The sequence below is a fragment of the Moschus berezovskii genome, chromosome 1, assembly GCF_049115385.1.
Source record: "Moschus berezovskii isolate FMDL1 chromosome 1, NW_MosBer_1.0, whole genome shotgun sequence".
NCBI classification, from domain to species: Eukaryota; Metazoa; Chordata; class Mammalia; order Artiodactyla; family Moschidae; genus Moschus; species Moschus berezovskii.
The window spans coordinates 163,030,474-163,047,126 of NC_142460.1; the positions used below are offsets into that span (position 1 = coordinate 163,030,474).

At 39.2% G+C, this 16,653-nt stretch overlaps 1 protein-coding gene across 2 annotated transcripts in view; it reads left to right on the forward strand.

Annotated features, from left to right (window-relative positions):
* SH3BGR (SH3 domain binding glutamate rich protein) overlaps positions 1-16,653 on the forward strand; it is a 71,256-nt gene that overhangs the window by 16,513 nt on the left and 38,090 nt on the right. For both annotated transcript variants that reach the window (XM_055414121.2, XM_055414130.2), the window contains exon 3: positions 4,637-4,717. In XM_055414121.2, the coding sequence (XP_055270096.2) occupies positions 4,637-4,717 (81 nt within the window). The remainder of the gene's footprint in view (positions 1-4,636; positions 4,718-16,653) is intronic.

Genomic DNA, 16,653 nt, shown 5'->3' on the forward strand with positions numbered 1-16,653 from the left:
AAGATGTTATCTCGAGGGCATGGCAGACAACCTCTAGCTACAGAAAGGGGACACCACCAGGAAGCCAGGCCCAGTGGAGGCCAGGTCACCCGCTTGGCAGAAAAATACTAACGGGAAGTAGCAGACTTGTCTGTTGATGCCAAGTTGGAGTCTGTGCATTTTAACCAATGTGAGGGCTGGGGTGCCTGCCCGGTCCTGGGCACAGCTAAAAGGGTCTTCGATCATGCAGCAGAGAGGCAAATAAGTCTGGGGACTCAGGGCTGCAAGAGGGGACAAGATGCCCGCTTGATTAGGGCAGGGGGAGGGTGTTTTCAACACACTGATGTTACTGAACACGCTGTTTTATTTTTTAATTTTTTCAGTATGATGGCAATTTTATTATATCTTACATATTACTTCGATAGTGTACATATCAACATGTTAATAAAAATTATCTTTTGTCTTGCCATTATGGTCAAGTTTTGCTTTTTAAATTAATTAATTTGTCTGTTTTTGACCAAGCTCAGTCTTCATTGCTGTGCATGGGCTTTCTCTAGTTGCGGCAAGCAGGGGCTACTGTCTAGTTGTGGTTCATGGGCTTCTCATTGCGGTAGCTTCTCTTGTTTCTGAGCACAGTCTCTAGGCATGTGGGCTTCAGTAGTTGGTGGCACATGGGCTTAGTGGCTCTGCGGCATGTGGGATCTTCCCAACTAGGAACAGGGATCCAACTGGTGTTCCCTGATTGGCAGGCAGATTTTCAAATACTGGACCACCAGGGAAGTCCTTCTTTGTTTTTTTAAAAAATTTTATTGAAGTGTAGTAGAGTTACAATGTTGTGTTAGTTTCTGGCATATAACAAAGTGATTCAGTTATACATATATTTGTTTTCATATTCCTTTCCAATATGGTTTATCACGGGATATTGATTATAGTTCCCTGTGCTGTAACTACTACTTGACTACTTGTTAGTTACTCAGTCATCTCCAATTCTTTGCAACCCTATGGACTGTTGCCCACCAGGCTCCTCTGTCCATGAGATTCTTCAGGCAAGAATACTGGAGTGGGTTGCTATTCCCTTCTCCAGGGTATCATCCTGACTGAGGAATCAAACCCGGGTCTCCTGTACTGCAGGGGAAATTCTTAACAGTTGTGTCACCAGGGAAGCCTGAGAGATGGCATCATGGATATTTGAAGCACTGGGTGACATCACCCCCCCTATCTCTGGTCCCTCTAAGAAGGTTTTAATATTTGTTTTTATCTGACCTCCCTCAAGGGCCTGGGAGTCAGGGCTGGGGTCAAGTGAAGTGGAACCTTTGTGAGTTATAAATTCTTATCACTTTTATATTGGTAAATGTATTTTTCAATTTTATGGAAAAAAAATGATGACCACAGCAGACAATTAAAATTTTTTTCCTACTTAACAAAGTAGACCACCAGCTCTACTTCAACCCCTCTGGTATTTAAAAATTGTTCTAAACCATCCACCGTGACTCCCTGTGGCAGTTCCCTGGAGGCACACAGAAGGCATCCTTTGACTGTGGCCATTCGGAAAGAGATTGTGTAGCTCTTTATGTTTGTGTGTCTTCTTCTGTATATCTTTTGAATATTCTTCTATTGAGTTTTTGCCTTTTCCTTCTGATGGAAGAGGGAAAAGCATAATATATATACTAGTGTTATACATTTGTTTAATATATAAATATATATTATCTATGTATATATGTGTTATATATATGTTATATATATATATACATAGATACAGGCTTATACATATATAGATATAAACACACACACACATATATATATGTTGTTAAGAAGAGCAAAAAATTATGAAATCCCTCCAAAATTTAGTAAGAGATGTCTGGAGAAAATTTGCATGTTAGTGAGAGACTTTATTTTCTTGGGCTCCAAAATCACTGTGGATGGTGACTGCAGCCATGAAATTAAAAGACGCTTGCTCCTTGGAAGAAAAGGTATGACAAACCTAGACAGCGTATTAAAAAGCAGAGACATTACTTTGCAACAAAGGTCCATCTAGTCAAAGCTATGGTTTTTCCAGTAGTCATGTAGAGGTGTGAGAGCTGGACTATAAAGAAAGCTGAGTGCCGAAGAATTCATGTTTTTGAACTGTGGTGTTGGAGAAGACTTTGGAAAGTCCCTTGGACTGCAAGGAGATCAACCCAGTCCATCCTAAAGGAAATCAGTCCTGGATATTCATTGGTAGGACCGATGCTGAAGCTGAAGCTCTAATATTTTGGCCTCCTGATGTGAAGAACTGATTCACTAGAAAAGACCCTGATGCTGGGAAAGATTGAAGGCAAAAGGAGAAGGGGATTGGCAGAGGATGAGATGGTTGAATAGCATCACGGACATGAATTTGAGCAAATTCCAGGAGATAGTGTAGGACAGAGGAGCCTGGCATGCTGCAGTGACTCCGTGGGGTCACAAAGAGGCAGACATGACTTAGCAACTGAACAATGACAACTTACTATTACTACTATTACTAATGCATCCTATCATGTAATCTTTAGCAACAGCTAGTAAGTGGGTGTTCTGGGAATCAATGAGTATTTCTAATATCAAAGACTCACTCACAGTATGTGATATTTCCCTTAAGATATGAGGCAACTTACAAAAATACAATCAGTACAAAAGAAGAAAATAATCACAGAGAATCAGGGTGACAGGTAGGAAAAAAGCAAAGCTTTGGATAAGATGAACACACAGGAATTACATAAGATTTTCTTCTTAACATAGGTGGTCTGTCTTTGGTTTTAAGCTCTTAACACACGTCAGAGGAGGGTAGGCAGTAGCATGACCACATGTTTGCGAGTCCTGTTCAGTTCAGGCCAGACTAACCCTGTACTGGTTGAGCCTATGGCAACATTGTTGAAACTGCATTATAGGCCCAGAGATAAAGACTGGCAACAGGAAAGTGGACTGGAGGAGGATCTTTTATGTTTTAATGCTAAAAAATCAAACTCTTCCGAGCTATTGACTAACACACTGCTGGAGAGTTGGCTTAGGGCAGGACCCACCTGGTGAAGGACTGACTTGAGTGTGGCCTGGCCCGGGTTGGGGTGGGGGGAAGGGTGGATCTCAAGATTGCTGGGAGAAATATCAATAATCTCAGATATGCTGATGACACCACCCTTATGGCAGAAAGTGAAGAGGAACTCAAAAGCCTCTTGATGAAAGTGAAAGAGGAGAGTGAAAAGGTTGGCTTGAAGATCAACATTCAGAAAACAAAGATCATGGCATTTGGTCCCATCACTTCATGGGAAATAGATGGAAAAACAGTGGAAACAGTGTCAGACTTTATTTTTTTGGGCTCCAAAATCACTGCGGATGCTGATTGCAGCCATGAAATTAAAAGACGCTTACTCCTTGGAAGGAAAGTTATGATCAACCTAGATAGCATATTTAAAAGCAGAGACATTACTTTGCCAACCAAGGTCCGTCTAGTCAAGGCTATGGTTTTTCCCGTGGTCATGTATGGATGTGAGAGTTGGACTGTGAAGAAAGCTGATCGCTGAAGAATTGATGCTTTTGAACTGTGATTCTGGAGAAGACTCTTGAGAGTCCCTTGTACTGCAAGGAGATCCAACCAGTCCATTCTAAGGGAGATCGATCCTGGGTGTTCATTGGAAGGACTGATGCTAAAGCTGAAAATGCAATACTTTGGCCACCTCATGCGACGAGTTGACTCACTGGAAAAGACTCTGATGCTGGGAAAGGTTGGGGGCGGGAGGAGAAGGGGACGACCGAGAATGAGATGGCTGGATGGCATCACCGACTTTGTGGACATGAGTTTGAGTGAACTCCGGGAGTTGGTGATGGACAGGGAGGCTTGGTATGCTGTGATTCATGGGGTCGCGGAGAGTCGGACACGACTGAGTGACTGAACTGAACTGAACTGAACTGATTTCCATCTGCTGCCAGGTTTCTAATCATTCTACAGTTTTTCCTCTTTGGGCAAAATGAGCATGTTTCTAAACCCTCTATAATCTTGCAGCTCCTGGTATTGGAAGAGCCTTAGACAAGTCTAGCCCCTTGGTGGTGATTTAGTCATTAAGTTGTATCTGACTCTTTGCAACTCTATGTACTGTAGCCCACCAGACTCCTCTGTTGTTGGGATTTCCCAGGCAGGGATACTGGAGTGGGTCACCATTTCCTCCTCCAGGGGATCTTTCTGACCCAGGGATAGAACCTGGGTCTTCTGCCTTGAAGGTGGCTTCTTTACTGACTAGAAGCTACTATAATAACAGCACAGAAATCTTGTTTTAGTCCTGCGTTGTTTGGACCCTAATCAGGGTCTGAACCGATAGGACCAAATTATAAGGAAACCAGCTAAAGATGTGAAACTTTTAGAGAAGACTTTCCCTATGTATGTTTGAGTCTTGTCAGTAATTCCTGAGCCGGAATACTCAGTGTGTGTGTTCTCACTATACTATAACAGGCACAATGAAGGTGTGTAAAAACAAATGTAAACTTCATGGTTCAATTTCCCAAATTTTGAGATTGATATCTTTGGCAAAGTGAATAAATTTTTGTGTTAGCTCCTCACTTTATGACTAATAAATAAGAAAGATTAACTTAAGTCAATGTACTGGCTCACAAGTGTGCATTGGGTTTAATCATTCTTTTTCTTTGCTTCAAGGATTTTGACTCTTTCTTTTCTGCAAAAGAAGAGAATATTATTTATTCCTTCCTTGGCTTGGCTCCCCCTCCAGGCTCAAAGGTAAGCTTGAGAACCCCCATGGGGTTCGATTTAGGCCATAAGTGAGGATAAGATCAGCATCCGAGACTGTTAAATAAGTAATGATCTTTAAATTAGCATGATTGTAATATACTTCTTTTTCTTATGCAGAGATATCATGCATGGGTTCTACTAAAACATATTTCAGAACTATACTTTTATTATTTTTGAGGTTTACACCCTGTTGTAATAAGTTTTACAATACCTAAGAAATATTGCATTCAATAATTTTAAGTGTGTTAATTGAATATGTAAAAATATAAATTCTCAGGTTATATCTATGAAATTATTTTGTTATGAATTTTTCGTAACAGCTTATGTTAGTTAATTTTATAGTGATATATATACTCCTGTATTATTTCTGTTTAAAATAAATTGAATTTGCCTTTTTGCATCTGGTAAGGAGGGAAAAAGTATGATCTAGTCTCATAAATAAATTTCATAAGGTTTTTTTCCCCCCTTTGGTGTTGTTTCATCTTTAATTATGTATTATTATACCATTGAAATAAAGAATTATGCTAACACAAGTACCATGAATTTGAATGTTTGATGGAGATCATCTGGCTTTAATCTCTACTTTCATTGGAATCCTTACATCTACCAAGCATCTCATACATGACTCTCCATAGATCAAGACAAGCACACATTTATCTAATTCATTTCTTTCTTAGTTAATTTGCTTGTGCCCTGCTTCATTTCAAAAGAGATTTTCGTGAAAGTTAATTCTCACACAATTAAATTCTGAGTTCCCTACAAAGGCTTACCTTACAGAGATGGGTGTGTCTCAGAGGCATGTGGGTGTGCTGTCTTCCATGTGTCTTCATCTTCAGGTAAAAATACCTGAAGTCTCTTTTATGAAGATTAACAGATTCTGTCTCCAAATGGTAAAATGTAGATTTCCCAGGTGGCTAATGGTTCTATAGGAGGATAAAGCCTCCTATTAAGATAATGAAACACCTTTCTGGCTTTGGTCAACTTAAATGCAACATATTTCATACATTTTATTAACAGCTGAAAAAAGTAAGGTGATTACACACAATTTAATCCTTTTTATTTGATGAAAGAGCTTGTTAACTGAGTCACATTAGTTTAGCTATTATGTTTAAGAGATGGTGCCTTAGTTTAGGGTATATTTCTTGGTGGGGACACTCAAGTCCCTGGTATCTTGAAAAGGAAAGGAAGGGTGGAGGGAAGAGTGTTTCAGGGAAAGGTAAGAGCAAGTGCAAAGGCCCTGAGGCAGCATAGAGCTTGGAGAAGATCTGCTTGATGGCCATGAGGCCTGAGTCTCTGGAATGAGGGGAACAGATACATGGGATGCAGGGGTGGCAAGTGTGCAGCCTGTGGCTTACAGGGGTGCTCTGGAGTCTATCTTAGGTGTGTGAAGACATAAGGGTTTTTAAGCAGAGGAATAAAGTGATCTGATTTCCTTCTTAGAACTCTTGACTACAATAGGATGAATGGATTGAAGTGGGATGAATGACTATAGATGTCATGGTGGCTTGGATTAGGGTGGTGGGGATAGAATGGTACAGAAGTGGATGACTTTAGTGCCTGTTCTGAAGGAAGAATGCTGGTAAGAATTGCTGATGGACTGAATCAGCGATAAGCATGTTGAACAGCAAAGAGATGTTTTGCAGGCAAATTCTTTACCATCTGAGCAACCACAAAGGGATCTCACTGTTTGCAGCACAGTCTGGGCTAGAACCTTTGTTGCTGTCACTATTGCTCAGTGTTTATATGTGTGCACTCTGGCAAAGTCCTTCAAGTCTCCTTTGGGAAGACAGACACTTGATGATTTATGGAAATGATATTATTTGTCACAGTATCATTTTGTAGTAAACAACATCGTGGAGAAGTGTCAGCAAGGAAATCAATCTTGCTCAAGCTAAAAATAGACTTTCTTGACTATTGTGGAGAAAATGTATACTTATAAAATGATATTCAGCATTATAAGCAGCATTATTGCTTGAAGAACCGGTTTTTTGTCTTAGGCAGGCTGTTCCAGGCCAAGTACCGGGCTGGTTTTCCTAAGAGAACTTTGTGAATAAGCACTGTCTCTGTAAAGTCAACCTTAGTTCTTCACAGGCATCTGGTCATATCTGATTTAATGAGGATCATTCTTCTATTTTATTTTTAATTGAAGTATAGTCAATTTACAATGTTGTGCCAATCTCTGCTGCAAAGTGACCTAGGTATATACACACCTACATTCTTTTAAAATGTTCCTTTCCATTATGGTTTATCCCCAGAGATTGGATATAGTTCCTGTGCTATACAGTAGGACCTTGCTGTTTTTCCATTCTAAATGTAATAGCTTGCATCAACCAGCCCCAAACTCCCAGTCCCTCCCTTTCATCCCTCTCTCTCTGCCTTGGTAACCACAACTCTGATCTCTAGGTCTTTGAGTCTATTTCTGTTTTGTAGGTAGGTTCATTCTTTTTTATGACCTAGTAGTATTCCACCTTATATATGTAGCACATTATTATCCGTTCATCTATCGAGGGACATTTAGGTTGTTTCCATGTCTTGATTATTGTGAATAGTGCTGCTATAAACATAGGGGTGCATGTATCTTTTTGAATTATAGTTTTGTCCGAGTATATGCCCAGAAGTGGGATCATATGATAATTCTATTTTTGGTTTTCTGAGGAACCTCCATACTGTTTGCTGTAGTGGTCACACCAACTTGCATCCCCACTAACAGTGTGGGAGAGTGCCCTTTTCTCCAGACCATCTCCAGCATTTCTAATTTGTAGACTTTTTAGTCGTGGCCATTTTGACCCGTGTGAGGTGGTACCTTGCAGTTTTGATTTGCATCTCTGATAATTAGTAATGTTGAGCATCTTTTCATGTGCCTATTGGTCATCTGTACATCTTCTTTGGAGAATGTCTATTAAGGTCTTCTCATCTTGGAATGTGAACTCAAGTGGGCCTTAGAAAGCATCACTACAAACAAAGCTAGTGGAGGTGATGGAATTCCAGTTGAGCTTTCTCAAATCTTGAAAGATGATGCTGTGAAAGTGCTGCACTCAATATGCCAGCAAGTTTGGAAAACTCAGCAGTGGCCACAGGACTGGAAAAGGTCAGTCTTCATTCCAATCCCAGAGAAAGGCAATGCCAAAGAATGTTCAAACTACCACACAATTGCACTCATCTCACACACTAGTAAAGTCATGCTCAAAATTCTCCAAGCCAGGCTTCAGCAATATGCGAACCGTGATCTCCCAGATGTTCAAGCAGGTTTTAGAAAAGGCAGAGGCACCAGAGATCAAATTGCCAACATCCGCTGGATCATGGAGAAAGCAAGAGAGTTCCAGAAAAACATCTATTTCTGCTTCATTGACTATGCCAAAGCCTTTGACTGTGTGGATCACAATAAACTGTGGAACATTCTGAAAGAGATGGGAATCCCAGATCACCTGACCTGCCTCTTGAGAAACCTGTATGCAGGTCAGGAAGCAACAGTCAGAATTGGACATGGAACAACAGACTGGTTCCAAATAGGAAAAGGAGTACATCAAGGCTGTATATTGTCACCTTGCTTATTTAACTTCTATGCAGAGTACATCATGAGGAACGCTGGGCTGGAAGAAGCACAAGCTGGAATCAAGATTGCTGGGAGAAATATCAATAACCTCAGATATGCAGATGACACCACCCTTACGGCAGAAAGTGAAGAGGGACTCAAAAGCCTCTTGATGAAAGTGAAAGAAGAGAGTGAAAAGGTTGGCTTGAAGCTCAACATTCAGAAAACAAAGATCATGGCATCTGGTCCCATCACTTCATGGGAAATAGATGGGAAAACAGTGGAAACAGTGTCAGACTTTATTTTTTTTGGGCTCCAAAATCACTGCGGATGTTGATTGCAGCCATGAAATTAAAAGACGCTTACTCCTTGGAAGGAAAGTTATGACCAACCTAGATAGTATATTAAAAAGCAGAGACATTACTTTGCCAACCAAGGTCCGTCTAATCAAGACTATGGTTTTTCCCGTGGTCATGTATGGATGTGAGAGCTGGACTGTGAAGAAAGCTGATCCCTGAAGAATTGATGCTTTTGAACTGTGATCCTGGAGAAGACTCTTGAGAGTCCCTTGTATTGCAAGGAGATCCAACCAGTCCATTCTAAGGGAGATCAATCCTGGGTGTTCATTGGAAGGACTGATGCTAAAGCTGAAAATGCAATACTTTGGCCACCTCATGCGACGAGTTGACTCACTGGAAAAGACTCTGATGTTGGGAAAGATTGGGGGCAGGAGGAGACAGGGATGACAGAGAATGAGATGGCTGGATGGCATCACCGACTTGATGGACATGAGTTTGAGTGAACTCCGGGAGTTGGTGATGGACAGGGAGGCCTGGCGTGCTGTGACTCATGGGGTCGCAAAGAGTCGGACACCAGTGAGCGACTGAACTGAACTGAACCCAATTTTCAATTAAGTTGTCTGTATACTTTGGAGATTAAGCCCTTGTTAGCTGTATCATTTGCAAATACTTTCTCCCATTTTGTAGGTTGTCTTTTTTCTTGTTTTTAATTTCCTTTCCTGAGAAAATGATTGTAAGTTTGTTTAGGTTCCATTTGTTTATTTTTGTCTTATTTCTATTGCCTTGGGAGACCAACCTAAGACATTTGTATGATTTGCGTCAGAGAATGTTTTGCCTATGCTCAGTGAGCCTCATTCTTAATAACACACAAGCAAGGCTTTGGTTGCATAACCAGTTTCCAATTATGCTTTGGTAACAAGGAATATAGATTCTTACTGAACCTAGGCAAATATCATCACAAAAAATAAAAATATTCAATTAGAATTTTTGAATTCTGGAGGAATCAGGTAGAGAGAATGTTATTTACAAATGTTTGATTTCAGTGTACAAAAGTAGCGTCTACTACCATGTCAAAATTTATAAAATACTTAAGAGCAAAAACAGAGGGCTTCCTTACGTATCCAGAAAATAAAACATTAAAAAACATCAACAATATTCCAAACAAAAACTACAATCATCCCTCATTGATTCATTCTTTTCTATGTAGTTGACTCTTAACTCCACTGGATCTGAGTTTAGAAGTCTCAGGAGTCCATCTACATCTCAACTAGAATTTTGGAAATTCTGACTCAGTCCAGTCATATGGTCTCTAACTGATGCTCTCAGAAGCCTATACTCTACAGCACTCAACGTATAATCCTTTTCTGTGGCACTCTGAACAGTCATTCTACATAGTAGATTAAGCATGATGGCTTGTAGCTGATTACAAAGGCTTTCAGGGAAGCTAAGAAAAATATCTGTGTGTGACAAAATACTTAAAATGATTGTGGTTAATTCATTATTGTTAATTTTCAAATTTGAAAGACTTGATGAGAATTATGACAAGAATAATTCCCCTGGCAAGAAATTTGGTTATATATGCTAACAAAGAGCTAGCAGAAAAAGAAGTTAAGAAAACAGTTCCATTGCAATTGCAGCAAAAAGTAAAATACCTAAGAATAAATCTGATCAAAGAGGTGAAATACCTATGCACTGTGAAAGAGGAGAGTGAAAAGGTTGGCTTGAAGCTCAACATTCAGAAAACAAAGATCATGGCATCTGGTCCCATCACTTCATGGGAAATAGATGGAAAAACAGTGGAAACAGTGTCAGACTTTGTTTTTTTGGGCTCCAAAATCACTGCAGATGCTGATTGCAGCCATGAAATTAAAAGACGCTTGCTCCTTGGAAGGAAAGTTATGACCAACCTTGATAGTATATTAAAAAGCAGAGACATTACTTTGCCAACCAAGGTCCGTCTAGTCAAGGCAATGGTTTTTCCCGTGGTCATGTATGGATGTGAGAGTTGGACTGTGAAGAAGGCTGACCGCCGAAGAATCGATGCTTTTGAACTGTGGTGTTGGAGAAGACTCTTGAGAGTCCCTTATACTGCAAGGAGATCCAACCAGTCCATTCTAGAGGAGATCAATCCTGGATGTTCATTGGAGGGACTGATGCTAAAGCTGAAACTGCAATACTTTGGCCACCTCATGCGACGAGTTGACTCACTGGAAAAGACTCTGATGCTGGGAAAGGTTGGGGGCGGGAGGAGAAGGGGACGACGGAGAATGAGATGGCTGGATGGCATCACCGACTCTGTGGACACGAGTTTGAGTGAACTTCGGGAGTTGGTGATGGACAGGGAGGCCTGGCGTGCTGTGATTCATGGGGTCGCGGAGAGTCGGACACGACTGAGCGACTGAACTGACTGACTGACTGACTGAGAACTGTAAGACATTGTTGGAAGAAACTGAATAAGATACAAATAAATGGAAAGATATTCTGTGTTCATGGATTGGAAGAATTAATGTGGAATTTATAAATTCTTTGACCAAATTTAGGAAGTTTTTAGCCATTATAGTTTCAAATATTATTTCTTCCCCTTTCTCATCTCCCCTTCTGACAGTCTAACTTCATATATGTTAAGTCTTTTGTCATCCTATATTTCCTTGAAGCTTTTTTTTTTTAACCTTGTTTCTCTCTAGTCTTCAAATTGTATAATTTCTGTTTGTCTACATTTAAGTTTAGTTACTTTTTCCTCTGTCATCTTTATTTTGTATTCAGTCTAGTGACACTTAAATTTCAGATATTGTATTTTTTTTTTTTACATTCTACAATGTCCCATTTGTTTGCTATTTACAGTTTTTATTTCTCTGCAGATATTTCCAATTGTTTCATCATTGTAAGAATATCTTCCTTCATATCTTTGAGTATAGTCTTAATAGCTGCTTTAAAAATTCCTTGTCTGCTAATTCCAATATCTGGCTTCTTTCTGGATTCAGTCTCTATTTATTGTTTTTTCTTTTGGGAGATGGGTCACATTTTCCTTGTTCTTTATACTTCAAGGGTTTTGGATACTTGGACATAGTGAATATTGTGTTGTGAAGACTGTATTTTGTTACATTCCTCTGAAAAACGTTGATTTTTTTTGGCTTCAGTAGGGCGTTTACTTTGTTGTACTCAAACTGCAAACACTATGTTTCTAGTAGCAGCTTAAATCTGAGCTGAGTTCTTTCTTCTTTAGCTGAAACCAGTCACATGCACACATTGTTCTGGGCTCAGCTGAAGATTTTGGCAGAGTTTATAAACAGAATTTGGGGCTCTCTCCATTTGCCTCGCTCCTGTCCAAGATTCTGTCTTGATTTTCCAGGCTCTGTGGTTGCCCCAAATTCAGGTTTTTTGATTTTTCAGACAAGAAAAAAACCCTGTGAATTTGCTGTTGTGTTTTTATGTCTCTCACAAGATTTGCTTACTTTCAGGTTTAAGCCCTGAGAATGGCAACTCATTCAGTGCTATTCCTACTTTCTTAAAAAATATTTTTTACAAAATTACTGCTCAGTAGTGTTAACTATATTTACATTGCAGTGCAAAAGATCTCCAGAACTTTTCATTTTGTAAGAATGAAAGTCTTATATTCATAAAAATCCCCATTTCTCCTTATTCTCAGTCCTTACTAACCACCATTTTTCTTGTTGTTTCTACGAATTTTTCCATTTTAGATTCCTCATATGAGTGAAATCAAATGGTAGTTGTATTTTTGTGACTGGCTTGTGCCAGGATTTCCTTTCCTTCTTTTATTTTTAAGGCTGAATAACATTCCATTATATATTCCATTCACCCACTGACGGTATTTGGATTGTCTCCACTTCTTAGCTTTTGTTAATAATGTGGCTGTGAGCATGAGGGTATAAATCATTCTCATCTTTCAAGTGTCAACTTACTCTTGAATCATCTAGCTTTTGTTCATTCTGTTGTTTTCCCTTTACTTATGTCTTATAGAGAATTTATTTTTTAAATTTCACCTAGATTTTATAGTCAGTGTCTGTTAGAGTGTCTGTAGAAGATTGCTTTGCTATACCAGAATTAGAGTTGTCAGTGAAATTAGATTTTAGTGAAGATTGAAACATGTTATATATAACAATAAAACAATAATTCAAAGAAAACTTAAAATGAAGGGCATAAACAAAAAGAAAGCTGAAATATCAGTTTTCAGAGGAATTAAAGCTACAGAGGAATTAAAGACCAAAAGCGTTAATGAAGTAAAAGAGGTATTATATAAAGAAAAATGGTAAAAATATATGAAGAAAATATAGTAGTCTTGGATATTTGTGGATTACAGTACATGGCAGTCAAATACATAAACTGGAAAGCCCTAGAGAAAACTTGTTAAAAACGTACTTTCAATATATACATTGCATTTCTTACATACTGGGTACTCTTTTAAGCATACAAACAAATGTGATTAGCAAAATTAATTTTTAAAAATCTTAAAATTAAAAAAAAATTTCTTTCAGTTTTACTGGGGTATAATTGACATATAGCCCTAGAATTTAATGCTGTATGCATAATGACTTAAATGCATCATGAAATGAACCACAGTAAGTTTAGTGAACATCCATTATCATGTATAGATACCAAATTGAAGAACTAGAAAAAAAATTGTTTTCCTTATGTGAGAATTCTTAGGATTTACTCTTAACATTTTTCATATATAACATACAGCTATGTTAATTATATTATCATGTTGTATAGTATAGTACAGCTCTAGTTCTTATTTATCTTGTCACTGGAAACTTGTACCTTTTGTCCGTCATCATCCAGTTCACTTCTCCCCAACCCCTGCCTCTGGTAAACACATTTTTTCCCCCATGAGTTTGTTTGTTTTTGAAGTATAATTAACCAACAACACTACGCTAGTTCCCATTGTACAACATGAACTGAAGGGAAGTTGCTCAGTCGTGTCCGACTCTTTGCGACCCCTTGGACTGTAGCCCACCAGGCTCCTCCGTCCATGGGATTTTCCAGGCAAGAATACTGGAGTGGGTTGCCATTTCCTTCTCCAGGAGATCTTCCCGACCCAGGGATTGAACCCGGGTCTCCTGCATTGTAGGCTGACCCTTTACCGTCTGAGCCACCAGGGAAGTCAGAGGTTAAAGCATCTGCCTGCAATGTGGGAGACCTGGGTTCGATATCTGGGTTGGGAAGATCCCCTGGAGAAGGAAATGGCAACCCACTCCAGTATTCTTGCCTGGAGAATCCCGTGGACGGAGGAGCCTCGTGGGCTACAGTCCACGGGGTCGCAAAGAGTCGGTAAACACATTTTTTAGACTCTTAAGCGACTTAACTATTGTACAACATAGTGATTCATTATTTCGGGATGTTTCAAAATGATCACCATAATAAATCTAGTTACTATACAAAGATATTACATAATTGTTGACTATATTCCCTCATAACAGTGATTCATTTATTTTGTAACTTAAAGTTTGTATGTCTTAATCTCCCTCAGTTATTGATTTCCTCCCTCCATCCTTCTCCTCTCTGGCAACCACTATGTATTTATGACTCTGTTTCTGTTTGGTTATGTTTGTTCATTTGCTTTGCTTTTTAGATTCCATATATGAATGATACCATACAGTACTTATCTTTTTCTGTCTGGTTTATTTCAGTTAGCATAATACCCTCTAGGTCCATCCATGTACTTGCAAATCCTATTCTTTTATATGTGTGTGTTGTGTGTTAGTTGCTCAGTCATGTCCAACTCTTTGTGACCCCATGGACTTCTCTGTCCATGGGATTCTCTGTCCATGAGATTCTCCAGGCAAGAATACTGGAGTAGATCACCATTCCCTTCTCCAGAGGATCTTCTTGACCCAGGGACCAAACATGGTCAGAGAAGGCAGATTCTTTACCATTTGGGCTACAGGGAAGTCCTAATTCTTTTTATGTGACTGTGTAATATTCCACACATATATGGAATATATATATATATATATATATATATATAAAATATCTTCTTTATTTACTTATCTATTTAAGGGCACTTAGGTTGCTTTGTTATCTTGGCTATTGTAAATAATGCTGCAATGAACATTGAAGTGCATATATTTTTTTCAGATTACTGTTTTCATGTTCTTTAGATAAATACCCAGGAGTACCACTGATGGATAGTGTGGCTGTTCTATCTTTAATTTTTTGAGGACTCTCCATACTTTCTTCCCTAGTAGCTGTAATAATTTGCATTTTTATCAATGGTGCATGAGGGTTCTCTTTTCTCCATATTCTCACCAATACTTGTTATATGTTGTCTTTTTTGTTTTATTACTTTACAATATCGTGGTGGTTTTTGCCATACATTCACATGAATCAGCCATGGGTGTACATGTGTTCCCCATCCTGAACCTCCCTCCCCATCCCATCCCTCAGGGTCATCCCAGTGCACCAGCCCTGAGAACTCTGTCTCATGCATCGAACCTGGACTGGCAATCTGTTGCACATATGATAATATACATGTTTCAATGCTATTCTCTCAGATCATCCCACCCTCACCTTCTCCCACAGAGTCCAAAATTGTTCTTTACATCTGTGACTCTTTTGCTCTCTCCCACATACAGTCATCGTTACCATTTTTCTAAATTCTATGCTGTTGCTGCTGCTAAGTTGCTTCAGTTGTGTCCGACTCTGTGCGACCCCATAGACGGCAGCCCACCAAGCTCCCCCATCCCTGGGATTCTCCAGGGAAGAACATTGGAGTTGGTTGCCAAAGTGAAGCCGCTCAGTCGTGTCCGACTTCTAGAGACCCCATGGACTGCAGCATACCAGGCTCCTCCATCCATGGGATATTCCAGGCAAGAGTACTGGAGTGGCTTGCCATTACCTTCTCTGCTAAATTCCATATATATGCATTAATATAATGTACTGGCGTTTTTCTTTCTGACTTACTTCACTGTATAATAGGCTCCAGTTTCATCCACCTCATTAGAACTGATTCAGATGTATTCTTTTTAATGGCTGAGTAATATTCCATTGTGTATATGTACCACAGCTTTCTTATTCATTCGTCTGCTGATGGACATCTAGGTTGCTTCCATGTCCTGGCTATTATAAACAGTGCTGTGATGAACATTGGGGTACATGTGTCTCTTTCAATTCTGATTTCCTCAGTGTGTATGCCCAGCAGTGGGATTGCTGGGTCTTATGGTAGCTCTATTTCCAGTTTTTTAAGGAATCTCCACACTGTTCTGCATAGTGGCTGTACTAATTTGCATTCCCACCAACAGTGTTAGAGGGTTCCTTTTTCTCTGCACCCTCTCCAGCATTTATTGCTTGTAAACTTTTTGATAGCAGCCATTCTGACCAGTGTGAGATGATACCTCATTGTGGTTTTGATTTGCATTTCTCTGATTATAAGTGATGTTGAACATCTTTTCATGTGTTTGTTAGTCATCTGTATGTCTTCTTTGGAGAAATGTCTGTTTAGTTCTTTGCCCCAGTTTTTGATTGGGTCATTTATTTTTCTGGAATTGAGCTGCAGAAACTGCTTGTATATTTTTGAGATTAATTCTTTGTCACTTGCTTCATTTGCTATTATTTTCTCCCATTCTGAAGGCTGTCTTTTCACCTTGCTTATAATTTCCTTCATTGTGCAAAAGTTTTCAAGTTTAATTAGGTCCCATTTGTTTATTTTTGCTTTTATTTCCATTACTCTGGGAGGTGGGCCATAGGGGATCCTGCTGTGATTTATGTCAGAGAGTGTTTTGCCTATGTTTTCCTCTAGGAGTTTTTATAGTTTCTGGTCTTACATTTAGATCTTTATTCCATTTTGAGTTTATTTTTGTGTATGGTGTTAGAAAGTGTTCTAGTTTCATTCTTTTACAAGTGGTTGACCAGTTTTCCCAGCACCATTTGTTAAAGAGATTGTCTTTTCTCCATTGTATATTCTTGCCTCCTTTGTCAAAGGTAAGGTGTCCATAGGTGAGTGGATTTATCTTTGGGCTTTCTATTTTGTTCCATTGATCTATATTTCTGTCTTTGTGCCAGTACCATACTGTCCTGATGACTGTAGCTTTGTAGAATAGACTGAAGTCAGGGGGGTTGATTCCTCCAGTTCCATT